Here is a 22,573-nt window from a genome sequence, read left to right as displayed (position 1 = left end):
GAGAGAGAGAGAGAGAGAGAGAGAGAGAGAGAGAGAGAGAGAGAGAGAGATCTGGCTGAAGTTTTGCGTCAGTTATACAGACGTGAAACATTCAAATCGAATAAAGGAGATAAGAAACTCTTATTTGGAGATGTTCACATTGTGTGAACATCTCTGTCTCTCGATGTTGAAGGGCCTTAGAAAGCCAAGACGCCGACGACGGGATCTTTGGTGTCTCGACATTTCTAAGCGTCTAATTAGTGCGTGTTACTTAACAGCGATTGAAAACGGAAAATGGAAACGCACTCCCATCCTCCTTCTCACAGATTCTGCAAAACGGAACAATCGTCATCCCGTTAGATTCTACGCGTGTTATCCCCCCGAGCACTAACTGTATTTAGCAATCGCACAACAGTTTATCATATGGAGAGAAATTTTGCAGTAAAAATTATAGGATTTTGTAACCGGGGGAATCAGATCGACATTCTGCAGTAATTTACTATCCTTTCAGTATCCCTCATATGTAGTACTTATCATTTCTTTCGCCGTTCTTCATACGAACTACTTGTATCTAAGGAACTGAAATGTGCTATTAAAACACTTACGATGTTTTTTAGTGAAATTTCCTCAGCAAGACAGACCTTACTGACAGTCTGCTCCTGGACTAATACAAAACAATGAAATTGAAAAAAATTTATATCAGAAAAGAAACTCTCTCCGTGCAATTTTGTGACTTGGATTAATTCCATCGTGAGTGAATTCGGTTGACCGGATTGTAATATCCCAAAATAATAGAGTTACTTGCGCAAAAGTCGCGACATGATGTTTGTCATGTTGCAACTTTTTCAAGAAAATCTTTCTTGCCCGGGACTACTGGTATTTTTATCATAAAGTGTAAATCTTGAATTTCTTTCTGGTCGGGATTGAAGAGAAAAAAAAGCAAACAGTTTATCGGAAATCTGCACGCGATACGCCCCGGTGGCCGCCTTAATAACATAACGGAAAACGGAAACACGATTCCGCCTAGGGAAAATCGCGTACGGCACTGCGACATGGCGTGAGGCAAAGAGAAAGAGAGAGAGAAAGAGAGAGAGAGAGAGAGAACCACGACCGGCCGGCGCTCCGCGAATCAATAGTTCGTCGACTCTACGTCGACCTAATGTCGGGAGAAAATTGCTGGTTCTTCCTTTTTAACGTAAATTCGCGACGCGCGGATCTTCACGGTCGCAGACGGTGCGTTAGATCGACAATCATCTCGGGGAAATGGTTCTCGCGAGCAAAACTAAAGGTCGACGTCGCGATGATGTTCGCGCATTCACGTTCGTCGAACTCGAAACGCGAAGAGATCCCCGAAGAGATTGAGGTGTCGTTGCCACGATAAGGCCACGCGCCGTTGCTCTCCGTCTCTTTCTCATGCTCGTTCTCAGTCTCTCTTTCCTTCTGATCGTTTGACACGCTTTTTACCTTTACCTTTACGGTGCCACGAGCGCGGATAGTAAACAAAGGCGCGGCCGCGCCGACGTATGGGACGACATGTGCCCGTGAGAGGCGTATAATCGCGTAGTAGCCGTGTAATTAATGGGAACTGACCTAGTTCTATTTCCTATGCCCCCATGACATGCCCGATCCTCCTCAAGTACGCACTGTTCTCCGTTACAGTTACGCGGAAATTAAGCCGACAACTTAATCTCATTATTTTAATTTTAATCGCGAGTCTCTCGTTATTGCAAAACCGTTACTCTCTTTTATTACATATATCGGAGTACAGCGTGCGATTAACGGCAAACTGCAGACATTAGAATTCATGATTAATTCGCCGGTAGTTTGTATCGCAAGCTGTTAATTGCCGTCTCCGAGATACTACATGAGCTCACGGACTTACGCTGTTTACTTTACAATACACTAAGAACCGCATTAATAATTGACACCTGGAACTTGTCTTATCTGAGATACTCAGATTTTTATTCGGACTTTGATCCAAGTTGTTTAGTTGAATTATGACATACGTGACTTTTATATTTGTAGTCGCGATTCAGTTGCGATTAAAACTCTTATATGCAACTCTGAATTCAAACTTGAGTATCCATCTCACTTGAGATGTGTTTCATACAAGAACTATTAATACAGACCTAAATGCGGGATATAAATTCGCGGACTGATGTCTCGAACAGTGAACAGCTGCGAAATGTCCAACTTGGGCAAAGGAAATAACGCGTGGCCGAATAATGAAAATATGAATGAACGTACCTACGAGAAATGACCGCGCGACGGTCATTTAATGATATCGCGATCGACGATGGAGCGATCAAACGCGGATCCGCGACACGTATGGCCTTCGGAGCATGTCGGAATATCGTTATCCGCGGCCAATTTCGTCAGCTACTTATCTCGCTCTGCTTCCCACGTTATTCTTCGTTCGCTCCCTCTTCGTTCTTTAAATCCTTATTTACTCATTGTTGTCATAGCGATTCCGCGCTAGTCCGCCCGCATTCCGCCCTCGCGCGCCCTCCGCGTCGTCGCGTTTTCACGCGGTGTTAAATTTGGCACGGCGGAGAGTCGGTCAATCGGGACGCCGAGGAGCGAGTCGCCGTTTGTCGGCGTCGTTTCTGAAACGTAAACGGCCATACGATACGATGCGATGCGGGGAAGCCAGGTGTGACCTGTGTGCCCGACGTTTCCGGAGCACATCGCGTTCACGAATGCAAATTAGACTACGACGCGCCGATCGCCCACGGCTTTCTCGTTTATAGGGCTCGTTTCGCCGGCACTTTGCGCCTTTCAAAGTGTTTTGCGGTCTTAACGACGAGAAGAAAAGAAGGAGAGAGAGAGAGAGAAGTGAGACTAATAGCAACGATATAATTAGATAATTATATCTCCCTTTTTTCTCCTATGATATACCTAATTACATATGCAATTATCTAAGATTATTCTGGCCGTGTGCATTTCTTATAGGCGTGACAGCAAACATGATTGAGAGATTTACGGTCCAAGGCCGTCCTGGTAGCGCGACGGCACAATGTTGCTCCCAAAGAGACACCTTACAACTATCACGTTCACGAGTTATTATCGCAGACGCACTCGAGTGTATCGTTAAGCAGCGAGATACGTAATTACTCGATGGACACCGGATCGCGCGCGATACTCTGCGTGATTGATATACCTTACGTAACCGTCAATTCTCTTTACGCGCCGATTAGCTTGCACACGAGTGTTTATTTGCATTACGCGTCGCGATTTACGCATCCCCCCAAGAAACAGAACGCTGCTTGCGAGATATTTTTCAAGTCAGTTCGCTCTGCAAGTTTCGTCTCGCAAAAAAAAGTCACTTATTAGCCACTTATTATACTAGTTTTTTTTATTTTTGTGCTAAAAATAAAAATACGAAGTGTCACTGTTATTAATTGCAGTATTTAATTATTACGACACACGCACGTTGAGTTATACTCAACGAGGTCTGACACTCAAAAGATGTTTCACAGAATTCGAGATATCATAGTTAAAATTTCTCACTGCTTTAGAAGAATTATCTAGATAGAAGAAATTAGCTAAATGGACAAATGACTAGCAACAAGCATTGCGATGTCGCATACATTTTGTATCTGATCGATGCAGGTGACAGAGACTAGATTTAAATTTGAGCTATTTGTATCTGTTAGAAAATTGTCTATGGTACGTAGAATTCACTTTACGGACAAATTCTCTTACTAAGTTTTACAAATAGCTCAAATTTAAATCTAGTCTCTGTCACCTGCATCGATCAGATACAAAATGTATGCGACATCGCAATGCTTGTTGCTAGTCATTTGTCCATTTAGCTAATTTCTTCTATCTAGATAATTCTTGCCGTGACATCAAGATCCATTTTTTTGAGTGGATGAGAACGAAGTACCAACAAGGAAAGCGCTTCAATGCGATCACGTCTCTGCTTATCTCTCTCTCTCTCTTTCTCCCATGAAGACACGGTACGACACTTACGCGGATGCGTCAGGCCGCTGTAAGTTACGCAATGCCTCGAGAGTTGTTTGATCGTGCGTCTCGTGCGCCGCGCAGAGTAAACTCGCGCCAATGTTTGCCAAGTTGCATCGCCGGTTTATGCAGCTCTCAAGTCACCGTCCTTACGCACCGCGTACGACGAGTCCGCGGAGTTGCAGCGGTCCTTAGACAGCCACGAACGCCGGTGAAGAGCCGGTATTTTCCTTCTTCCGTGTCGGGAGAGCCCACAATTATGATCTCTTACGACGTGAGCACCGACTCGGCGAGCGTTTCTGAAAAAAAAGAGAAATGCGCGGTTAATTTTAATTGATCGCGGTGACGCGAAACGCAGCCGGGGAATCGCGATTTCCTGAAAAAACTCTGTCGACGCGCAACGGTCCCGCTAACTCTTCAATGAGGAGACTCTTCCACGATGTTTCCCCATAAATATTGCAACGACGAGATTCCGCTTCCAACGACGCTTCGTTGGAAGATCTATCCGCATCGTCCTTCCGCGCCTTGCACCGAAAGTAACACCGCGCGGAGTTACGCGGCGTCCTGATTCTCACAGACGCGCCGGAAGACCTTCGCTGAGTGGCACGTTCCGACACGCCGAATCGCGCGATCTGATATCGCCGCCTGCTCACGTGAAACGATTTTCGTTTGAGGCCCGGTCGTTGGGCTCCGTGCCGGCGAATTCGCATGGCGTATAGAGACAGGAAGCGTCCGGGGCTATTGATTTTAAACCAGGAGCGTACGCCAGCCGCACGTCTGGCCCGACGCAGCCCGCATTCTACGCCTTATTAGCCTCGTCACAGCCCATTACGGCGAGAGCTTGGAAATAAATATTTTTCTAAGTACAAAGCATACTTTGTTAGGCTCGCGGATGTTCAATCTAGTGAAATAGAGAAAAGCTAATTGCGTAAAGAATACGACTTTTATCACTTGAAAAATCAAGTGAAATAGAGAAAGGCTAATAAGAACCATCGCGGAGATTGGTAATATTTTGCACCATATCCGTTCATTAGCCTTTCTTCGCTTGATTTTTTCAAGTGATAAGTCGATTTTCGTGACATACACAGCGAAATATTATCAATGTGTTGTGTGTATAATTATATATCCGCGGAGAGAATCTTTTTCTTTTAATATAAATTTTCTTCAATTTTAATAAGGTCTATTTTGCTAAGGAATATAGCAAACATAGACAACTTTCTAGCGCGTATGAAATGAGAGAATAGTAAATTACTGCGAAATGTCGATATGCCGCTCGGTTGCAAAACTCTGCAATAATTTTTGCTATAAAATCCTCTCCGTATACAAATGCGACCTTTTGATTGATCGGACAGAGAGTCAAGCAATTTGAATATATTGCCTGCGTTAAATTCATGTGACAAATTTCTATGAAGTGACTTTTGACTCTATTTTGAAACATCAGAGATATCGCGATGAGATATGTCAGCACACACGTTACAAGTTCGAGTGTCAGCCATAATATTGCTTTGCATACGAGGTCGATTTATATTTAAATAACGTTCCTCGACGGGATCGCTGACGGGACTTAATGGGATTCGGTTGATTCTGAAGCACTCTCTCGCGAAGATTTCACTTAAAAAAATCTGAGAGTGCCGCTTGCGCGTGCACGTGCGCGCGCACACATATACACGACTCACACGTTGCTTATTTTAAGACAGTGCTCAGCTGAAAATATCCGCGTGAACGCCGATCTCTAACACATGAAACACACATGTTCTCGGCGTCGGTTGCTAATAACTACGCGCCGAGGATGACAAGGTCTCCGCCCACGTAGATTAGATCTTGCTGGCTTTCGGTGACATCCCTCGGTCCCGACACGGAAAAATCGAAGGTCGACCGGCCGTTACTTCTCGCAGTAAAGTCCTCTACTTTGTACCCACGCTATCTCGCCTTCCACGTCCGCCTTTGTGAGAAAGCGCGCATCGTCGCCTCGATCCAAATGCTTTCGCCGTTACGTCGGTCCCTGTTTAACGCATCTTCAGTTGTAATTATACCGTGCTAGTTAAAAGAGATTCTGCAATATCATAAAACAAGATGTAAACTTTCATATTATTTCTTGTAGATTGACCCTTCGCGTGCAATGTTGTCACAAACGGGTCTGTGAGACCCGAACGAATATTTGATCGCTCAATAACTTTCATAAAGAATTCGAGAAAATATCACAATAACGCGAGTCTGTTTGCAAGTTTTGATTTTATTGCACTGCCATCTAATAGCTGAGGCTTCAGGCTCAATATCTTTGAGAAAAAAATGTGTGCAAAAATATCGATTTTCAAGGAAGTTGTATGGTAATTCAAAGTTGTCCGGGTTTAACAGACTCAGAGTTATACTGTACGCTCTAAAAAATATGATTGTTGACGCGTTAATATTTTAGTTCGAAGATATCTTGGAAAAGTTCTAAAAAAATTGTGGAATTTCATTTCTCCACGGTTATCGAATCGACTCCCGGCGCCAAACAACAAAAAGCCGATTAGGATCGGTGACGGCGAGGCCTCAGGATAAAGGGTGGCTCAGAGTCATGCGTGGATTGACGAGGTTTCATGGGGTGGAGCTCGGTCGGAAAGTCTCGTCGTGGTTGCGACGACGGCGTGGTTGGCCCCACGAGACGTGAAGAGGCTCCAACTCGTCGGTGTGTTTCATAAAACACAGCAGGGATCATTCCCTTCGGCCCTTGTTCCCGCTCTTCCGGGAGGGTTGGCCGGCTTTTCACGCTCGCAGGAGGGGGCGACGCGAGTGTCGAGAGTCCTTTGAAGGGATGCAACCTTTGTGGCGCAGGTAGCGGGCACCGGTAACAAGCTCCGCAGCCCACGCTCCGGCGTTGTATACGCAACGTCGGCTCTGCCCCGCGCAATTTGTTCCTCCAGCGAGATAAAGATCACATACACGCGGTGCTGCACGTGCGCGTTGGGTCGGTGATGAAACGAGGAGGATATGGCTGAAAATTGCGTCGCGTTACGCTTTTCTCTTCTCTCTCTCTCTCTTTTTCTTTTTTCACCCACGTCGCTCGTACGCGCTGGTCGCGCACCGGATGTCGATTAAATTGAAACGCGTGTCGACTTATTTACGGCCACTCTCGCGCCGAACGGACCCTCCATGTCCGAATTTTCGATCCGCGAGACGAAGCCCTCCTCCCGCGCCGTTCCTCCCTAACGATATCGATTTCCGCTATGAGGAATTTCATGCAAGTCATGTCTGAAATTTCTGAGGCGAGTGATTCGACGATTGCGAACTCTTTCGCGATGCATTATCGTTAAGGAAGAAAATCTCACCCAGAGATCTCATCTGAAAAGTGTTTGTCAGTCGCTTTAATAGCGTTTCAATCAACGTTTGCTAAGAGCGAGGCCGAATTCGATTTCATTATGAACATGCGTAATCTCGAAAAATCAAGCGCCCGAAATTTGAGAAATGGAATAACGTCCCGAAAAGTCGCAATTCCAAAAACTGGATACATAGATACAATCTTCTGAAATATTGAAAGCATGAAGTTGTCCCACAAAGTTGCATGACAAGCTGTTGACAACTTCGTGCTTTCAGTATTTCGGGGGGATTGTTTCTGTACTCACTTTTCAGAGCGCAGTTTTGAAATATTTTCAATATTTTTCCTTCGCGATTATGCATGTCTGAATTAATACCTTGCGCGTATCAGCTCGCTGCGAACGAGAAAGAACTATATCAGAGCTCTTCCTTATTTGGCCGTGAAATACAGCCGGCTTATCGGATCACGCACATCGCGTATATGCTCTAAATCCAATATTGGCGGAAGTACGTGAACCGTCGCGCTCATACGGCGCTGATTGATATACCGTAGTACGCACGGCGATGCGCGCACATTAATTGCGTACGCCGGATGTCGGCCTCCACTCGCGTCGCGTACGGTGTAACACCAAGGACAGGGCGAGTCGCGCGTCAACGATGAGAAGGACCCCGCTTGATCGTCGAATCGCACAATAATTAATCCGTCGCTCGTATTCCCCTTAGATCTGTGTCGATATTTGTAAATCAACGCCAACGTTGTGTTCTGTTTCAGAGTGCGCAGAACAGACTGCTAATCAAGAACGGCAAGGTCGTCAACGACGATGGAATCATCGACAGCGACGTCTACATCGAGGATGGCATCATCAGGTATGCTGAAGCGTGGTCGTGAGACCCAAGTCTTCACGACGAACGTGTTCTCGCGATCTGCATGCGCGAATTCTTCCTCTAGTGAAGACGGCTCAGGTTCTCTCGACTCGTTGGTGCGACGTTGGTCGTTAGTGGAATCCATCGAATGGGCCGGGAAGCGTTCTAGTAACATAATGATGACATTAATTCCTGTATTAAGGGGAAGCAACGCTTCAGAGTGTACAAAGCGTCTGATGGATTGCGCGACAGCTCACGTGCCCACCACTTTGCACAAACGATGCGCGATATGCGCTACGTGCTGGCGGTTTTATCACTCGGCGCTGAATGAATCAGAATAGATAGCGCGTCTACGGCCGCGCCAGTGATTTATCAAACGAGCGTGACTGATCGTAACCGGGTGGCGACGGCGATGGCAGCCGGGCAGGCGAGCGCTGTCGACAACCGACGTGACCAGCAAAGTGTCTCGAGTGCGTGACACATCGAGCGATGTGTCGTCGGCGTGACCACCATGGCAGACTGCTCGCGCCGTTCCGGTCTGAAGCGGGATTTGGAAATGACGGGATTTTGCAAAAAGATCTCCCTTTTCCTGTTTGCAGGCAGATGGGACGCAATCTCATCATACCGGGTGGCACTAGGACCATCGACGCGCGCGGGAAGTATGTGATGCCCGGCGGCATAGACCCGCACACCCACTTCGAGTTCGAGTTTATGGGTACCAAGTCCGTGGATGACTTTTATCAAGGCACGAAGGCCGCGGTCGCCGGTGGCACCACGATGATAGTCGACTTCGTGGTGCCGAGGAAGGAAGAAAGCCTCGTGGAAGCGTACGAGAGGTATCGGGAGAACGCTGATCAGAAGGTCTGCTGCGACTACGCGTTGCACGTCGCCGTCACGTCATGGAGTCCGAAGGTAAATCGATCATACGTTAAAGGGACGTCTACATTGGAAGTAAATAGCAAGAAGTAGAGGAAGTAAGAGTAAGAAATTGACCAACCACAGTCGAATGTGAGAAGAATAATCAACTATGATTGATCAATTTCCTTCCTTCCTTTCTTCCTTCCTTCAATATTTGGCTACAGGCCTCTCTAAGAGTAATGCCCCAACGCCAGTTTCCGATTAATGATATAATTCGAGAGCAAAGTCTTGGAAATTTTCAAGACACGATCCAAAAAAATCACAAGGTCCGAACTTGTTCGAACACGTCTTGTCGTGACGGCGGTTAGGCCGGGACTTGATTGATCAATTTCTTATTCTTACTTCCTACTTCTTACCGCTTACTTCCAATGTAGACGTCCCTTTAGGCTCCTGGTTCCATTGTCGCGGAGTCGACGACGTCAGAAACGAGAGAACACACTTTCGCGTGCCATTTCGCTGTTGACGTCATCGATTCGGGACTCTGCAGCGGTGAGACAAGGAGCCTTAACGCGTGCGATCGTCCGACAAGTTCGCCGCGACTTTCCGCGCCTCCTTCGGCGACAAGCCGGCCGCTTTCTACGCCGGACGCTGTGCCGTATTCGCTCTATACGAGATAATTGCGGTAACACGAGACATTCCTAGGAAAGAAAGCTCGTGCGGTAGTACCTATTAGACCTGACCCCTTTCTTGCGTGCCGTCGATCGCGCCTAACACGCACGCACGTGCGTTACGACGCGCGACACTCCCGCGACGTTCGTCCGCCATCGGGACGCCTCGTGGTTGCGTTCACCAGGCGTCAATTGGCATTACGACAATTTACGTAATTCACCGGCGCAATTGCGAACGCGAATGCACGCGGGGCACGCAAAATTAATCTAATTCCAGCTTTTGCAGCTTCCGGCCATTATCCGCGATAGAAAACAAGCCCGACTTCTCATCGGATGTGCTCCATTAGCGGTCCTTGATATCCAAAGCCGATCGAACGATGCGTTTCCTTTCCGGGAGATCTCTCGGAGTCTTACCCGCGGAAAAGAGAATACATTCGTTTCAGCTCGGCTCGTTAGAGCCGAGTTAACCGACTTAGCTTCTATTAGCGACGTTCGCTCGCTGCGTCCGACAGGATTTTTTACAAAGCCGGTTCCGTCGAGCGGCGATATTCGAGGAGCGACGACGGGGCCCAATGTCGCAACGTCAAACGCAGGTGAGCCGGCGACGCACTCGCTCTTGCTCCGCAAATTGGCGGATCCCGCTCGTGGCCGGCTCGTAAAACTGCCGCGCGCAGGTAGAATACCAAGCGACACGACGGATGAGGAAACCGCATGTGCCCGAAGGCAACGCGACGGCGACACGGCGATTCCTTATTTGCCGTGCCGCATGGTTTCGCGTGTCTCTCCGGAGGAAGCCGTCCACCGGATTCATTATTCATCGTTACCTGACCGTCTGTTGCAGGTGAAGGAGGACATGACGACGTTGACGAAGAGCTGCGGCGTCGGTAGCTTCAAGATGTTCATGGCGTACCGCGACATGCTTATGATCAGAGATCCGGAGCTGATCGAGGCCTTCAAGGCCTGCAAAGAGCTAGGCGCCGTCGCTATGGTGCACGCTGAGAACGGCGACATCATCGCGGAGGTATTACGCCGGGGCGAGCGACGCTACACTGATAACATTGCCGACGCGAGCACGTTCGCTCAATTACAGATTCCTCGTTGCGAGTTCAACCTCTTCAAACGTGAGGTCCCGTTCTTGACGAGATCGCCTGATCTTGTCGGATCGATAAGCAATCATGGCTCGATTAGCTGTGAATAAAAGGGGAATTCAGTGGTCGCTCTGTAACCGCTACAGAGTACTCTCCGGCACGATTCCGTTGCCATAGGAAGTCATTGTTTCAAGCATTGTTCGCGCGGTATCTGTGATTACAGCTAATTATCGTAGCTAGTAATTATCGTAGCTGATAATTACAAAATTCATAAGCGGGAGCAAATCGGTGCACTTGGGCGGAGACTTTCTTTCCCGGACGTCGAAAGACGTGCGCGTCACTTGAAACGCGATTCTGATAGAAAACGCGAGATGCGAACTCTCGCTCGTTGTCTCTTTTTCTTTCCTGTCACCGTAAACTTGTTCCAGAATGCGAGGAAACTACTGGAAGCGGGTGTAACCGGCCCGGAAGGCCACGAGATGTCACGGCCCGAAGAAGTCGAGGCGGAGGCTGTGAATAGAGCGTGCGTCATAGCGAATCAGGTGAGCGAGACGCTTGGTACCGCTTGGCGTTGTTGGAAAATTATACATTTCACAGGCGGTTTCGTGCACTGGCTTCGTTCATCTTTGTATTTCCACGTATACGTGTGTACGTTAGCTCATCCGCCTGCCCGACACATGCTCGAGCCCTTTACATCTATTCGTTTTCAAAGTTCTCTGTTGTACGGGTGCACTTGGCACGCTACTTCGTGACGGTATTCAGCTCACGAATGATCGTAAATCTTTCGCGTAGATTAGAATTCGGGGCAACGCCAAGCGCGCGCTGCTTTTCGTGGCATGTGCCCAAGGTACGTCCGAAAATCTCCTCATTTACAGTCCTATCCGGATCGAGAGTTATCTGTGTCGCGGAGCAAGCAAATGCGATAACGCCTCGTAACGATACTTCTATCAACGTGCCAGATTTTTTCTCTTCGAAATTCCGCCTTCTACTTCCGCCTTCTTCTTCCTCGAATTATTGGGTCAGTCAGGAAGTTCGGTTCGATTTTTCCGGTCAGATTGATTGCATGTGGTTGTTTGCGAAATGGCAGAGGAATTTTGTGTTCAATTCGTCAATTGTGTCATGAATTGTCGGATACTTTGTACAATAAACACAGAAAACACTAGAAACTATTAACATTGTCGTTTGTATTCATATAATATACTATTCACCGAGGATCGAGCCGAACTTTGTGATCGCTTCAACAAATCCTCATTCGAAGTGTTACCTTTGGATTAGCGCCCTTATAACTTAGACGTCATTGTTGCATATCCGTCGCTGTATCAGCTCGAAATTCCGCATGCTTAGGTCAATTGCCCGCTGTACATAGTGCATGTGATGAGCCGTAGCGCCGCCGAGGAGGTGGTGGCTGCGCGTAAACGCGGCGTTTGCGTCTTCGGCGAGACCTTGGCGGCCGCGATCGGCACGGATGGCACCCACTACTCGCACAAGTGCTGGAGACACGCCGCCGGCTACATTATAAGTCCACCACTCAGACCGGACCCGGACACACCGCGAGTACTCGTGAACATGTTAGCCAAGTGAGTCGCTGCCAACGAGATAATTCTGGGCGACTTTGACATCGGAGTGGGCTGGAGTCGTATCAATTTGCGAAGCTATTTGTACAGAGAAAGAGGGAAGGGAGTCATCGCACGAACTATTCAAAGAACGCGTGACATACGAGAGAACAATTTCGACACACACACACACACACACACACACTCGTAGAGTCATGACTCTATGAATGTTACTTCTACGACAACTCAAAACTATAGATAGCGTGTTGAGGTATTGAGACGAACCGCGATAGCTGGCTACGGCTGTTTAAACGCGGGTCCGAACATTCCTGAACGTTAGACATTTACTCCTTGCCAAGTGTGGAGTCTTGCCTGGCAAGAATGTCGTCGGAGGACACTTTCGTTCGAAATCGATGCAACAAACACGTATCAGCGCGCCTGGTTTTCCACTTAAAAGGAGTAACGCACCGACCGGTTCTTTTCTTAAATAACATCGGCGGACAAAATGTTAGATCCGCCGAGACAGAGTTGAAAAGTCTCAGGCGATGGAGGTCTCTCGATACACTCTCATGATTTTATTGCTGAGCTGTGCTCATTGCATCGATCAAGAATGACGTTTCTCCAAACGCGTCGCGTGCAGCGAGATATCGATTGTACCGAATTCTATGTCGTTTCGTCTGCCCCCTCAGTCACCCTTCACTTTCTATATAGCTGTATTAGCGGAAATAGGTTGCACAATTGCGGCGGTGGTAATTTAAGTTTCCACGTTATCTAGAAGTAGCTTGCGTGACGTATGTGCGAACTGCATAAAGCGCATTTACCGTTATCCGTAATTGCGCGCGCTGAAATTTATATTTAGCCGTTCCGTCGAAATCCTACTCTCGAATGCATGCCCTCAACTATCATTAGCTTGTCTTTATTATCTCCTTGCTCTCTTAGTTTTGCCAGATATTGCTGTTACGTGATTAGCACGTTCTCCCCGCACGATCTTCGTCGTTTTGATTAGCGCTTCAAGTAGATATACTCGTAAAATGTTACTTACAAGTAAATCTATCTATCTAATCTACACTCTGATTTTTTTCTACTTTGGTATAAATGTAGAAGTACAAAAAATATTTAGGTCATTTTTTTCATTTTGGCTCACTTTGAGTTTCACGGGCAGTTTATAGTTTTTTAATGTTCTCACTCCTATCATCAGTAAGTACAATAAAAATGCATAATAAAATTGAATACAAGATATAGTTAAATAATTTTAACAAAATCGGCATAGCTCAGACATGAACCATTCTAAATTTCTTTATAGCCGAGATTCCAACCCAAATATTATTATAAATTTATGTAAAATTAGTCAAAAATGATTCGAATCTCGGTCAAACAGAAATCCGGCAATTTTAATTAAAATTTTAACAAAATCGACACAGCTGAAACACGAACCATTCTAAATTTCTTTAGCCAAGATTCCAACCGAAATCTTTCAAATCTAAACTAGGTTAGTAAAAAATGGTTCGAATCTCGGCCAAACCGAGAAATTGTATAAGTAATTTTTTTCAATTTTTTACATATTTTGTTTAAACATTTTATTATTTATACAAATAATTTTACACATTTGACTTTATATTCAATCAGCAAACCAAAAACGCCTATATCTTGTATCCAATTTTATTTCTTATGCATTTTTGTTGCACTTGTTGATAATAGTGAGAACATTTAAAAAGCTATAAATTGCCTGTGAAACTCAAAATAGATTAAAATAAAAAAAATATGACCTAAATATTTTTTGCACTTTTACATTTGTGCCAAATTAGAAAGAAATCGGAGTGTAACTTTTGGATAGGTTTACTTGTTAGCTGTGAGACGAGCACGGTTGGAACAAGGTTTCATAATCTTTAACGGTGTCGCGATGTACGATCAAAAATAATATATAATCATTAAAAGCATTAAAAGCATTAAAAGCAAAAATAATATATAATCATTAAAAGCATAATTAAAAGCATTTTACACACACACACACATACACATATATATATACACATACATACATATATTAATAATAATAATATATATATATATATATATTATATATATTATATATATTATATATACACATAATTGATAATCGGTCTCAAAACTTTTGGAATCGACTTTTTATATAAACTTTTTTCTCAGCCGTGACTGCGTTTAATTTTACATTTATAGTATACAGAATGAGAGGGAGAAAGAGAGTACAGCGATTATTTCAGTATGTGAGGATAAAAATATCGCGTTTAGATGAATAGCCCTCTATATATAACGGCGATCACGAGCAAGTCTGCCGCCGACGTCGTGTCGATGAAGCGGTCGGAGGGTGCCGTCCTTTTCGGGGAAACCCTGGCGAGTGCCGTCGGTATCGACGGTAGCGAGCAATACGGCAAAGACATGGAGAGAGCGAGGCGTTTTATTACTAATCCGCCGTTACGACCCGACCCAACGACACCTGCGTATTTAACCGAGCGTCTGGCTGAGTAAGTAGATCGCACATAGTTTATACAACGAGATTACAACGAGTTGATCAAACGATCCGAAATGAAAGACGTCCGATTCGCGTATATCATCCTTTAAAAGTTGCATTACTGCCAACTTTATCGCGCGCACTGACTCCCAGCTCTTCCTTTGCGATTTATAAACCGATTTGATAACTGTGTATGTCTCCCGTGAAAGTTTGTCTTGCTCGCGATAAGTTACAACGATAAATTGACGCGGGTGACACGAGCGTGTAATTCGTTCGGACTTATTAATAGTCACGGCGTGGGAAGTCGGTGTCCGACGCGACCACAGCGCGTTAATGTTAATTAAACGGAGCAGAAGAAAAAAGCTACCGGTTGAACCCGCATTCAATAGCCGTTTCCTAGCCTTTAATCGTTTTCGTGCGTTTTTATTACAACACGTCGCTTGCGATTACTTAACGTACTCGCGCGCAATTATCCTTAGCCTACTCGAGATGTCAAAGTCACTACTTGACGCTTCGTTTCTCCGTCGAAGTCGTTCTCCGTTCTGGCTGTTCGCTTCGATCTTCATATCCTCAGCACTAACGCGACCACTTTTCAGAGATAATCTTCAAGTGATCGGCAGCGATAACTGCACCTTCAGCGCCGACCAAAAGGCTCTGGGCAAAGACGACTTTACGAAGATTCCCAACGGCGTGAACGGCGTCGAAGACAGGATGTCGGTCCTCTGGGAGAAAGGCGTGCATGCCGGCATAATGGATCCTCAGCGATTCGTCGCGGTCACCAGCGCGAACGCCGCCAGGATCTTCAACCTGTATCCTAGGAAGGGCGTCATAGCCGTCGGCTCGGACGCCGACATTGTCGTCTGGGACCCCAACAGGAAGCGCACGATTTCCGCTGAGACCCACGTGCAGGCTGTTGACTTCAACGTCTTCGAGGTGAGGAGTTTGATTGAGTCGTCCGCTTTCACTACTGGACGGCGATAACTCTTGCGAGATATATATACATATATATATACATTACAAACGATAAATGTTCACCGATTAGGCAGCTTGCATTTTTTTCTCGACGTCTCGTGTAATCTCGTGTAAGATAAAACGCGGGCTATTGCATTATAACGTTATATTGCATTATAACGTTCGTTATGAGATCGTTACACTGCTGTATAATTCGTAGAGATTTGCAGTGAATTTTCGTTCGTAGTTGTCCAGAAACAAAATAGCGGGCAATTTAATAATAAGGGTATCGTATTTCCACCCCCATCATTGCTTAATTACTGGATTACTCGCAAAATGTACCATATTGTTGATACAGGGCATGGAAGTGACTGGTGTACCTGAGTACGTGATCGTCAATGGGCGCGTATGCGTGGACGAATGCGAGCTCAAAGCCGTTCATGGGTTTGGACGATACGTGAATACGGAGCCGTTTGGTACCTACGTATACGACATGATAAATGAGAAGGAGAAGGTACGGCGTCTGAAACAGACATCATGATTAGTTGCTTCACTCCTCGTCAATTCGTTATACTTCTAAAAAGTATCGTTGACATAACTGTACTCTTCAGAATACGAAGAAAAATAATCTTTATTACGAATCACTTGGATTCACAATATGAATTCTTTTATTTTTCACATTTAAATTATTTTTCATATATTTAAATTATTTTCAGAATACGAAGAAAAATAATAATAAATATATTCGTAATAATCTTTATTACGAATCATTTGGATTCACAATATGAATTCTTTTATTTTTCACATTTAAATTATTTTTCATATATTTAAATTATTTTTCATACATTTTTCATATATTTAAATTATTTTTCGGGTAATTTTCTCCGTGTAAAGGTCATAAAATATTAGTACTTTTAAACATATTACCTGCGAGCAGAAACCACGTGGAATCGCACGAACGGAAGCGGAGGCGAAGAGACACGCCGAGGAGGATGCCGCGATCGCGAAGGCCAAGGAAGAGGCGAGGATGGCCGCCGCGGCTACGGCACGGGCCAATCAGACAAACGGTACTCATGATAGTCCAAAGCCGAAGTTATCATCCATTTCTTGCGTGCCGACCTTGCCGGAATCCGCCGTGGTGACACCATCCACGAAGGGTCCGAGGCTGGAAGGGCAGCGCAATCTACAAGATTCTACTTTCTCCATCAGCGGTGAGTAGAATGAATTACTACCGATCTTAATGTACGATTTCTTTTAATTATATCTCTTTGAATGCTGTCGGTCCTTATTGCGTCTGCACATGCCATCACAATGCCAGTGTCGCATGTGCCATCACAATATCGATCACAGTTTCCAAGGAGACTATGCACGACTGTCGTGGCAATCAGAGCATACCGCATCACCGTCTAGATTTTGCAAGATTCATTTGATGTTTCGTGATGGTTCAAACTAACACTCAAAAGAAAGGGATCACAAATCATGAGAGAACTTGACATGTCGACGGGAAATAAATATGGCTCACCTTGTTCCTCTGGTGTTTCATTCAGTGGGAATATAAGGACGTTTGTTCTTACAGAGGATGTCGAGGAAGCACGAAGGGCTTGCATTCGCGTGAATAACCCACCGGGCGGTCGCAGTGCGGGAGGCTTTTGGTAATTTACTACAAAAATAAGAAATGACAAAGAGCGAGTCAGGATTTGCTTTGCGTATAAAGAGGCCACTTAATGCGAGAGATCAATGGAATATATTTCATTCCTCTTCCACACCTCGTCATACTCCTCTAATCCACCGTCACTCTACCACACTACCATCTCATCCACATACACACACCGCACGCTTCATTCATTTCGACCACGGCCCCCGCTTACAGGTTCGCTACTCACCAAATAATACATACGCTAAGTTTAGTTGTTTTCACACTGTATTCCCATCGATCAAGGTCTGTTCCATCGAAGGAGGATGCGGAAGCCCCTGGCCAGTAGGTTGTACGTTCATACATTCATATAATCGTACTACTTTCTCGCTTCACTGTCGCTTCATCGCTGCATCTTATATCACTGGTGTGCGCTTGAATCATTGACCTTGGTCCGTTTCCTCGATCGTGACATTCAGGAACTCGGTGTTCTCAGAGTTGTTAGCAACATTTACATTGACAGATCGCTCTCGAAGATCGCTTCCGTTAGAGATGTGTATTTATTTATTGTTGCACTCGTGTGGCAGGATATTACATATAAAAATATATATGTATATAATTTATGCGTTATATATCATATGAATTCGAGAATATACGTATGTTCGCATAGAATTCGAGAAACGTAAAGACGGAAATATTATACAATTCAATACAATTTTTATTAACGAGTTAACTATGTTTTACGCTTATGATGTATTTCTACATCGTACATTTAATCAATCTATCTATATATATATGATCGGTTATCATAACGACAAAAAACTCTGAAAGTTCCAAGGTCAAGAGCTTGAGAGCATTTGTTATTTATTACATGAACTTTAACTGCGAGTAAGAAAAAATTTCAACTTTTTCCTTTTTTTATATTGTTATATTACGATTCACCTGTAATTCGGGAGAGAAAAAAATTACAATGACGTCAAGTGAAGATATTTTAATCTGCGAGTAAAAGCAGTGTTGTGATATGTTAGTCACAATTTTATCATTATTATTATTATTATTAATAGGACCGTTGCTTGTTTATTGTCGATGATAACGAGAACTCGCATTATAAAAGAGTTGCGGCTCAAAGAAAGTGAGGAACTTTGTGCCTTTAAGTTGCAACACTTCCATTGAGCCATCGATGACAAAGTTATGTTTATTTATGACGTAAATACGTTACACAGATACATGTATATGGAATAGTTGCACTGTATCGTATAATTATATGTACGCTTGTGTAATCAAAAAACAAAGCTGTCGGAATTATACTTTGAACTTTTATTTTCCGCGACGTACAATATCTTTCATTGTTGAGCAAAGGCTGAAAACCTTCCATCGCAATATGGAAATAACGGCACAATTTATTAACGAAGTTATTAGGTTGATCATATTCCGAACACCGTGATCGCGAGGATACGTATGTACACACGCACATACATCTCCTCATGATATTTATTTATTTATTTATTATCTCGACTCACACCGCCTATACATACTTGATTGATTTCCATTACAACGAAGCGCAAACGTTAATATTACGTTACGTTACGGTCGAGAAGAAAATATTTCGGTAGATGAAATCGGTTAGGAGCTTTAAGTGTACATAACTAATGCGCGGTCTTAGTTTATGTTAATTTAAATGACCACTGTTGTGCAATTCGTTGGTCGCAGAGGTGTTACATTTTGCGCGCGTGTTCCCGCATATCGCTTTCACCGAGAGAATGCAATCGAAACTTCGCGTTGAATGCATTTTAAAAGTCGATCGTGACGAATCACCGGCACCGTAAGCCGCGGCAATCTCCGACATCCCTGAGCGATTGAATCTTACTCGTGCCGTGAAGAGTTTTGTACTCGCGCTTGTAGAGTTTAGAAGCGATGCACGCGCCGTACGATGATTTGTACTTTGATAATCGATAGAACAATCGGCCGCGAGTGAATCAAGGATTTCCGTTTAGCATACTAGAGCGTAAGTCCGACCGGCGGAAGCTTACAGCGATGCTGAGAATCTCCGCTTACGGCGTCCGAGCGCACGACAATGTAAAACGACGCACAAATTTTTTAATACGAAACATCGACGTTTATATTCGAGCGACGCGAGCTGACGTTCGCTCTCGTACGTACGTATCATCATACCACCGCACTGTAAGACTATCACGATATACGTAGGAAGCCGCGTTTTTTCTAAGAAGTGCACATTCTCACTAACTACGTAAAAGTGCCTCTCAACGCGAGGGACACACGTTCGCAAAGAATCATCATGCGTTCCCACTTGTTTCCTTATCAATCGTTTCTATCCGATCGACGTTGCCCGACATTCCGATCTTGTGAGAGTCTGTGTGAGAGGTGAAGTCTCTTTCACCTCTTTGATACATCCGAGACCGACGTATCGGCCTCGCTCTTCATGTTTCTCCTCGTCGATCCGATCCCTCTCCGATGACACACACTTCATCCACGACAACGTCGAGATGCACTCAGCGTGTCTGAAAGTACCGTCGCACCATCGCCGACGTTGGTCTCATTCCTGCAATAACGATAAGGTCGATAAATAAATTGTAATCACATAATCTCTCATCATCGCATAACGAGTATTAGTTGTGTAATCATTACTCTGTGTGTATGTGCAAGGAACTGTGAGTCTCGTACGGCTAGAGCTTGCGCGAGCGATCCACGATGAAAGACCAAGGTTTTTCCATTGTCGACACGTCGATCGATTCGGCGAGTAGAGAGACCTTTTTCCAAGCGACGTTTAGAAAGATCAAAAATTTTCTAGTAGATTTTTTATCAGAATTCCGCAGACATTTCTAGGCATCTCTATAACTAGCGGTAGTCAGATATGTGACCTTGTGTGATTGTACTTCTCATTATTCTTCTCAAGAGTTCCGCGAATTCGTGCGAATCACTGTTTGATCTTTACGTTAATTAATTAATTCAAGATCGCTTAATTCAAGAGGGGCTGTAATCACAGATCTTTTTTTTTAAAGATATTTAAAAATACACTTTGCTTTTTCGTAAAGCGTTGCGAGAACAGTGAAAAATCGCGAATTACAACATAAACGCGACTATTGAATAATCATAAAATATCGTATGCATGACATATAAATATTTTAACATTGTTATCAATTAAACTTCACAGAGACTTATATCATACTTTACGTATAAGATTGTTCATACTTTGTATCAGCGCAATAAGAATTGTTTTACGTTATCATTGTCGAGTATTCGCAGTGATGTCAATCATTTGAGTATAGCATAATATGCGCGAGGGCTCGATGACAAAATAGCATACTATGATTAATCAATGTGTTCACGTTATGTGACTTCGTGTCGAGTATTCGGAAAGAATGTATAGTTTATTAATATAATTGATGACACAGCTAGAGTATCCTATTTATGTCTGTTATACTGGATGTAATCGCTTTAAATAAATATAACGTGACGTCTATAACAACACAATCTGTGATCTTTTTTTCGTATATCATCCTCGGATGGTACACAGATAGATCTTCGATCTTATACGGCTTTCGATACTCTGCGATTTGTCATTGCGTAGAAGATAGAGTGTAGGAATCTGTAAAATGAATAAATCCGAGAGCGAGTCGTTTCTGTTATATTGACGATTTATTTTGCGGTTATAATAGAAACTTTCGACTACTATTACGTCATACAAACGTAGATTACATACGTTTTCTTTTTAATTACCGATTTCTAATATCAGTACCGTCTGACAGCATACTTTCTTAGCGCGATAATCAAACTTAACTCATAATACGAATGCCGTATTCTCTTTTTTTTTCTCTAATATTATATCATACATTTCCGTCGACTACTAAGGCGATTCTAGTAGTTGTATTCTATATGTACAATTTATATCAAATTAAATGCTTTAATAGAGTCCTCGACTCGAGTAGCGTACCGAGAAACTACCTATCTATGAGTAAGTTCGTTAAAATGCAGTAGATAATATAGATAATATTGCTCGCATTTTCAAACAAAAAGGAAAAAAAGAAAAATCACAGGTAATTCTTAGGGCATGCTCTCTGGCTTGCTAAAATTCTTTGGCATGCGTATTGCTTCAATTCGCAGTAAATGATATTATCACAAAGTGCAAGGTAAAATAAAATAGTTGAACGGTATTTCTCGTTCTGGCAATTTTCTATGAATAATTTAAGAAAGAATACCATGTATTTTATTCTACCTTCCGTGGGGTATCTTTTCTCTTAAATTCACGGTCATCGTGTAATCGCGCATATTGCTTAATTGAATAATTCGCGACATTCCACATTCGCACGTGGTATACGAAGAACGGCGATTCACTGTTTAACTTCATCCTTGTCATTTAACTCCTCCGCTCGTCGGCGTGCTTTCTCCAGAATCTGCTTGAGTTCTGACGATCGTGCAGTTTTGTACTGGAAATAAAAATTCGAAAGATGAAGTAACGATTCAGAGAATGAGAGAATGATAGGGAAATACCTAAGTGAGTTGACACATTAATTATGTTAATATATTTATTAACTGGAAAACTATCGCAATTAAAAAATTAGACGGTCAAAAAAGACGGCAATCAAAAAGTCGGATTCAAGAGATTTCCAAATGTCTCGAAACTGATGAAATAAAGTAAAATTTTGTAAATTATTCTACTATATATATATTTTGAATTTCCCACCCCTATAGATTACTTTTCTTTCATATAAAGGGCGATGTATGTATATTGTGTGAAAAGACACTATGGATGCGTTCGGGGAGCACGCTACTAACGCTTCCACGTTCTTCTATCTTTATTGTTCCTTGGATATACAACAAAGATAGAATGACACGGTAGCGCTGAATAGCGCTAATAGTGAGCTCCTCGAACGCATCTTATAAGAGAGACTGGACATGTGAAATAATCTCCTGATTGGTCCGCCATGTTTATGCTATTCCCGCTAATTTTCAAATACATATAATATTTTTAACTTGTAACGCAATTTTCAAGATGTAAACTTGTCAAAATTAATAAATATCTTCTTGTCATTGTAATTTGTATATTTAATAATAACAAAATGTCAAATTGTATACACACACACACATAGAGTTTTTGAAAAATGAAGATAGAAAAATAATTAGAATATATCAAGTATGAATATATATCAATTATGATATCAAAATAATATTAAATAATATAAAAATGAAGTCATTTAAACATGATGTAGACG

At 43.6% G+C, this 22,573-nt stretch overlaps 2 protein-coding genes across 8 annotated transcripts in view; one reads left to right on the top strand and one right to left on the bottom strand.

Annotated features, from left to right (window-relative positions):
* Positions 1 to 22,573, top strand: part of LOC116848828 (dihydropyrimidinase) — a 30,708-nt gene that overhangs the window by 5,418 nt on the left and 2,717 nt on the right. Inside the window, exons 2-11 of one of the 6 annotated variants that reach the window (XM_032825341.1) lie at positions 8,012 to 8,106; positions 8,703 to 9,015; positions 10,471 to 10,650; positions 11,146 to 11,259; positions 14,539 to 14,771; positions 15,355 to 15,691; positions 16,068 to 16,223; positions 16,647 to 16,920; positions 17,286 to 17,361; positions 17,649 to 18,672. In XM_032825341.1, the coding sequence (XP_032681232.1) occupies positions 8,012 to 8,106; positions 8,703 to 9,015; positions 10,471 to 10,650; positions 11,146 to 11,259; positions 14,539 to 14,771; positions 15,355 to 15,691; positions 16,068 to 16,223; positions 16,647 to 16,920; positions 17,286 to 17,361; positions 17,649 to 17,691 (1,821 nt within the window). In that variant the 3' untranslated portion in view covers positions 17,692 to 18,672. Of the gene's footprint in view, positions 1 to 8,011; positions 8,107 to 8,702; positions 9,016 to 10,470; positions 10,651 to 11,145; positions 11,260 to 12,061; positions 12,295 to 14,538; positions 14,772 to 15,354; positions 15,692 to 16,067; positions 16,224 to 16,646; positions 16,921 to 17,285; positions 18,673 to 22,573 lie in introns of those variants that run through there. The other 5 variants (XM_032825340.1, XM_032825342.1, XM_032825345.1 and 2 more) reach the window with 5 other exon arrangements.
* LOC116848826 (epidermal growth factor receptor kinase substrate 8-like) overlaps positions 20,981 to 22,573 on the bottom strand; it is a 10,614-nt gene continuing 9,021 nt past the window's right edge. For both annotated transcript variants that reach the window (XM_032825338.1, XM_032825337.1), the window contains exon 9: positions 20,981 to 21,787. In XM_032825338.1, the coding sequence (XP_032681229.1) occupies positions 21,692 to 21,787 (96 nt within the window). In that variant the 3' untranslated portion in view covers positions 20,981 to 21,691. The remainder of the gene's footprint in view (positions 21,788 to 22,573) is intronic.

Source organism: Odontomachus brunneus, unplaced genomic scaffold (assembly GCF_010583005.1).
Source record: "Odontomachus brunneus isolate Ranch 3 - 2012 unplaced genomic scaffold, Obru_v1 Obru_scaffold_100, whole genome shotgun sequence".
Classification (NCBI taxonomy): domain Eukaryota; kingdom Metazoa; phylum Arthropoda; class Insecta; order Hymenoptera; family Formicidae; genus Odontomachus; species Odontomachus brunneus.
The sequence above is the reverse complement of the archived record's forward strand: the minus strand, read 5'-3'. Positions and strand labels throughout refer to the sequence as shown.